This window comes from Trachymyrmex septentrionalis, unplaced genomic scaffold, assembly GCF_001594115.1.
Source record: "Trachymyrmex septentrionalis isolate Tsep2-gDNA-1 unplaced genomic scaffold, Tsep1.0 scaffold109, whole genome shotgun sequence".
NCBI classification, from domain to species: Eukaryota; Metazoa; Arthropoda; class Insecta; order Hymenoptera; family Formicidae; genus Trachymyrmex; species Trachymyrmex septentrionalis.
The window spans coordinates 70,932-76,704 of NW_017304217.1; the positions used below are offsets into that span (position 1 = coordinate 70,932).

Genomic DNA, 5,773 nt, shown 5'->3' on the forward strand with positions numbered 1-5,773 from the left:
ATATAGGCGTATAGATTTAGAACAAAATCTCTACTGACGATTACGTTTCAGAGGCAATGTCAGATCTTGTGATTTGCAAATTGAGTCATTGCAGTGCACCAGTCGCTGGTGGCATAAATATGATTTTGCTGTGTGAAAAAGTTGCGAAGGAAGATATACAAGTGAGATTTTTTGAGGAGAGAGATGGACAATTAATCTGGGAAGGATACGGCGATTTTCAACCGACGCATGTACATAAACAAGTAAGTCAACAATGGCAGTTGTATATGTAAATTGCACTTTGAATTACACTGCAGCAGTTGCAATACAATAATAAAAAATATGATTCATTTGTCTGTATTGTATTATCTGTCGTTCTTTATAGACAGCGATAGCGTTCAGAACGCCTAGCTATCGTACACAGGAAGTGGAACAGCCGGTGCAAGCGTTCATCCAACTTAGAAGGCCGTCGGATGGTGCTACGAGCGAACCGCTACCATTTCAGATGTTACCACTAGGTACAGGTAGGCCTGCTTTCTGGTCTTTACGGAAAGCATTTGCCAGGAAGAAGGCAGAGTACAGTACCTTCAGTAAAATCTTGTCTGCGGAAACTGCTCTTTTTGACAATGTAACTCCTAAGTTTTCTCGTAATATCGACGAATTCAACAATAATGGTCTGGATACGAAAAAACTAAACAATAAAATCTCTGCATTGCGAGCTTTAAATGATTTGTATAACATAAAAAATCAAGTAGATGTGTGTAATGGTGATTTAAAAGCGTCAATAAATTCTACACAAAATGTAGAACAACCCACGAAAAGTACTATTTTGGATTATGAGAATAACGAAATGATGATAATCTCGAGAAGAAACGTGGAAAATAATAAAGAAATTAGCAAATTGTATACTCTTGGTAATAATAATGTAGAAAATAACGCATTTAATTCCGAGTATAAAGAAAGAATTGTCGATGCGATTTCTTATGCGAAATCCGACGCACAAGAAGATAGCACGTCCGTATCAAAAAATGTAGATAATTCGAAGAATAAGTCAGATTGGTTCAATAATGTTGAAATAGGCAAATGGGTGCAGAAGGGACAAGTGTCCATTAAGGAAAAGAATAATGAGACGGAGTTTAAAAATGAGACAGATGGTGACAATAAACCATTTAATGAATTTTTATCGCAAGTGGCTGAACTTGATCAAATTTATGCTGATACACATAACAAGTTGATACAAGCTGCTACGGAGACTAATCCACAAATGATGGAAATTGATGTTTGTGATAATCAGACTTACACCAGTTTACAAATGGCTATGAAAAATCCGGTAGAGTTGTTCGACATTACCGATGACAGAAAATACGAGGATGTAGCCGTCTCTAAACAAGATGCGGAAGTGCCCGTTATGTCTGTAACATTAACAGCTAAGAGAGATGTAATGCATGAGGCGGAGGAAAGATTGCCACCCTTGCCTCCCAAGCGAATACGCAAGATGCCGTCAATGCCACTTTTGCCGCATCCAATATCCGCTCAAATGCTCACTACCTCACTCACCAAGGCACCGAATAAAAATTTGCCGTCCTTACCCGGTACTTTATCGAAACACGCTAGACAAGGGCTGTTTTCGAAATTATTTGCTAAAAAAATTAAAAAGGATAAATGCTCAGATCTAAGTAGAGATAGTGATCCGTCATTGAATACTTCATATTTATCGAAGAATTCTGTGCAAGATGTTATACAATCTCAAAGTCCACGTCCTAGTATGTCGAGTGTTAAATCTCTTAAGCTAAACGACGATGAAGCACCATATGGTGTAGATTTAACTGAGGCTGAGCACTATGCTTTGTATACTACTATGGCACCACACGCGACTGCCTCAGAATTTGATGAAATGTCTTTTTATTATAGTCTAGTTGAGGATGGGAAAATACTGACGGACACAAAAGAGACCTAAACTATTCGATAAATATTTTATTGATCTATTTAATATTTCATTTTTGTTTATATACTGCCAAGTTGAAGATAACTTAATATTTGTACATGAATTAATGATATTGTTTGAGTCTACCGATTTTGAGTCTGCCGAAATGTGAGGAATATTGTCTTGCAATGCAGCTATAAACTTTTACTATCGTCAGCTCTTGTATATTTGCAGTTTTGACGTGACATTCATTTAAGAATGTATTTGTATCTTTAAACCAAAGATTTTTACGGAGAAGAATCGAGAATTATTTTCTTAATGTTGCTCCTTCATGTTGCCACATAAAATGGATCGATTTTTGTAAGACGCATTTATCTAGGTGCGCAAAATTCTAGTCTAAACTAAGTGCAATTTGTTAGTTTTTCCTTAATATTTCCTATTATCGATTTTTACAAATAATTTGTAAATTTTCAATAATTGTTATCTTTTATCAAATAATTAATCATTTTTTTCTAGTCAAGTTTGACACTGTATATTTTCTTATACTCTCATTGTACGTTGCTTTACTGTTGTTAAATTTTATATGAATTTATTATGAATGTATATGCAAATGTTTTTTTCCTTCTCGTCTTGTTATAAACTGCTCATTTTAGTATCCTAGTATTTTTTTTTGCCTTTTAACGGGAGACTAGAGTACCCCATTCTTTATCATAGCATAAAATGCTTTGTATATGTGAGAAGGATTCAATAATAGATTAATTTTTTCGTCTTTTAATAAAGAAGAGAATAGCGTTAATTAAATTCAATTTGCTTAAACAATATGAGAATCTTATTAGTCCGTGTATATGTGAGAACATAATCAATAAGAAATAGGAATTAAAGGTCCATAACGATTGAAGCTGGATCTTTGGTGCTTAAATAATTCAATGTGAATTATATATATGTACATATATATATATACTAGATATGTACATACAAATATAATTTGTAGTACAACTGCGCGCCGAAATTTTATCGGACTTGAAAACGCAGCTGAACTACTATTGAAATAATATCACAATTAAATTTTGATTAATAGGCTTCTATTAAAGAAATCTTAATATGCTGGAAATCTGTAAATAAATCAATTTACTTAACCGGAAGTTGGTTACGAAAAAAGTATCGAAAAGAACGCAAAAATGTCTTTTTTCAAAAATAGCCAACTTTTTTTCTAATTAATCAATTATTAAATTTCAAACAAGGTTCTAATAAAGAAAAAATTTTGGGCTATGAAAAAAAAAATTATTGTTGCACTCTCTTAAAATATAGAATTATGTAATTATAACTGTCAACAGATATAAAAAATTAGAAAAAATGGAAAAAACAATGAAAACCACTAATAAATTATTTTACACTTTTATAGATATATTTTTTAATTAAAATGTATTAAAAAATATAGAAAGAGTTCTATTGTATTGCTGCATACAAAAATATTTTACATTCAAAGCAATGTAACAATTCGATTGATTTATCTATAAAATCTAAAAATTATATATATATATATAATATAAATTAATTTATGACTCACACACTCACTATATACGAAATATTACTTTTAACAAAGAAAATGAAATTGACTTACTTGCACGAAACATTGACACAAACAGAAAAATGTGCTTTAAGTAAATTGTCAATGTAATAATCAATTGTGCAATAACTCAACAGTTAGCGACTGGCGTACTGGCCTGCCTGATTTTATTCCCAAAAAGTGAAAATAAATTATGAATCGAGCCGAAAATGTCGTTTTCTAGCTCAGTAAAGTAATTTGAAATTTCTTTGGGGTACATTTATATCCCAGTCTATTTTAGGGTTAAAAATGTTAAAATCTGAAAATCCTTAGTTTGCTCAGAGTTGATACTCCTTTTGAAGTAAACTTATTGATGTACAGTAAGAAAATTCGTAAGGTTTAAATACATGAAGCCTTCTTCGTTTAGAGCAACTGTACGCGATTAACGAGTTATAATTAAAATTACTCATTAATGTATAATCATTTATAGATGATGCCAATTCATTAAGGCGAAAGATAAAAAAGATTAATAACAACTCCATACTTACCAAACAAGTAGCCGAAACTGAGAAGTGTAAGTATGTTTGCAGAATTCTTCATAATTCTACACCTAATAAGATTATGGTGGGCAACAATAATATTATATTATAGTAACATCTTGATAATCTCCAAACATCTGGCATGTAAAAATCATGCTATTTATCTTTATATCACGTTTCTCATCGAAGGAATGAGTGTCGGAAGGTGTGAATGCTAATTATCTATTTTCACTTGCAATCCTTCAATCTTTTCTATCTGCTGTAATCAATATATATATATATATATATATATATATATATATACACACACTCTTTGTGCAAAAATGAAGTATACGCTTATATGCGTATAAAATAAGAGGCCTTTTACGATGAAGTTTTCATATATTTTAGCAGGTCTATTTGATACATTTGTTAATTGTTACGACAAACATGATAAACTTGTTAAGAAAACTAACACTAAGATACATACAAACTGTTAAAAAACAGTTGCAGTATTTGTACGAACGATTGTATGATTTTTAATCAGTCAACGTTCGATTGTTCTTATGTCTCATCATACATTAATCATCTGATTAAACCATCTGATTAATCTCTTTACACTTTGAAAATATGATTAAAAAATTCAGAATTGTTACATATGTAATGTAACACTCTCGTTTTTCGCCGACGGTTTTGACGTACGGCTGTAAAATTGTTGAATAATTTTCATAGTGGAGAGGGAAGCTTAACAAATAGGTCATTTCATTATATCTAAAAACTACTATACATATATTTTCACATAGACAAGCAAAAAACTTGTTTTATACTTTTTTAAAAATGTATTTTACATAGGACTTTGGAGTTTGAATTTAAAAGACCAGGCAATGAACTTATATATTTTGAGATATGATAATATTGTATTTTTCTATTTACGTATATTTACACGGGATAATTGATTCCGAGAAGCGAGTATAAAACGTCTCAAATCTTATAACAAAAAATTTGCTGTAATTATATGGAATCATTACTCGTGATAATAGTCTATAAGTAAAAGTTTCATAGTTCATACTTCGTATAATGCGAGTATATGATGCTCTTGTGCAATAATTAATATACTTTTCAGAAAGTCAGTTTTGTGTGTGTACGTATGCGTGTGTGTGTGCGCGCGCGCGCGTGTGTGTGTGTGTGTGTGTGTACACACACATATACATATGTATAATATGTACATATATAGGATGAGTTTGATAAAAGATTCACCACGTTTTTTTTTAAAAACGGTTAGAGATAAAGAAAAGACGCGAATATTATCAGAATTATAGGAGATAGAAGAATAAATAAAGAGACTTTGATGACTTTGGATAACTTTAATAAATATCCTTGATGTTTTTACTACTAATTAAAAGATTTTTTTTATTGGGAAGAGGTACTTTTTAATCATTCTAGATAGTATTTAATCAATCGAATACTTTGTATTAGAATATTTCTTCGAAAACAATTTTGATAATAGGTATCTTCCCTTTATCTCTAACCGTTTTCGAAAAAAATAAGTAGTGAACTTTTTTGTCAAACTCTCCTTGTATGTATATATGTGCAATAATTATAATATAGTACAATCAAATGATGTACAATATTTCTATGGTAATATAATTTTTATAAATTGCTTCTTTTGTGAACAGATAAATATATTTACATATTGTATGAATTACGTATGATATAATACATCTATATATATATGTGTATGTGTATGTATATATATATATATATATATATATATATATATATATATATATATATATACACACAACT

General features: G+C 30.5%; 2 protein-coding genes across 3 annotated transcripts in view; both read left to right on the forward strand.

Annotated features, from left to right (window-relative positions):
• Positions 1–2,303, forward strand: part of LOC108748738 (embryonic polarity protein dorsal) — a 5,150-nt gene extending 2,847 nt beyond the window's left edge. For both annotated transcript variants that reach the window (XM_018487048.1, XM_018487057.1), the window contains exons 6-7: positions 52–242; positions 365–2,303. In XM_018487048.1, the coding sequence (XP_018342550.1) occupies positions 52–242; positions 365–1,936 (1,763 nt within the window). In that variant the 3' untranslated portion in view covers positions 1,937–2,303. The remainder of the gene's footprint in view (positions 1–51; positions 243–364) is intronic.
• A 1,629-nt stretch (positions 2,304–3,932) lies between these two features.
• LOC108748077 overlaps positions 3,933–5,773 on the forward strand; it is a gene marked incomplete at its 5' end in the record, with an annotated part of 5,188 nt that continues 3,347 nt past the window's right edge. The window contains one exon of the mRNA XM_018486076.1: positions 3,933–4,023. Within this exon, the coding sequence (XP_018341578.1) occupies positions 3,933–4,023 (91 nt within the window). The remainder of the gene's footprint in view (positions 4,024–5,773) is intronic.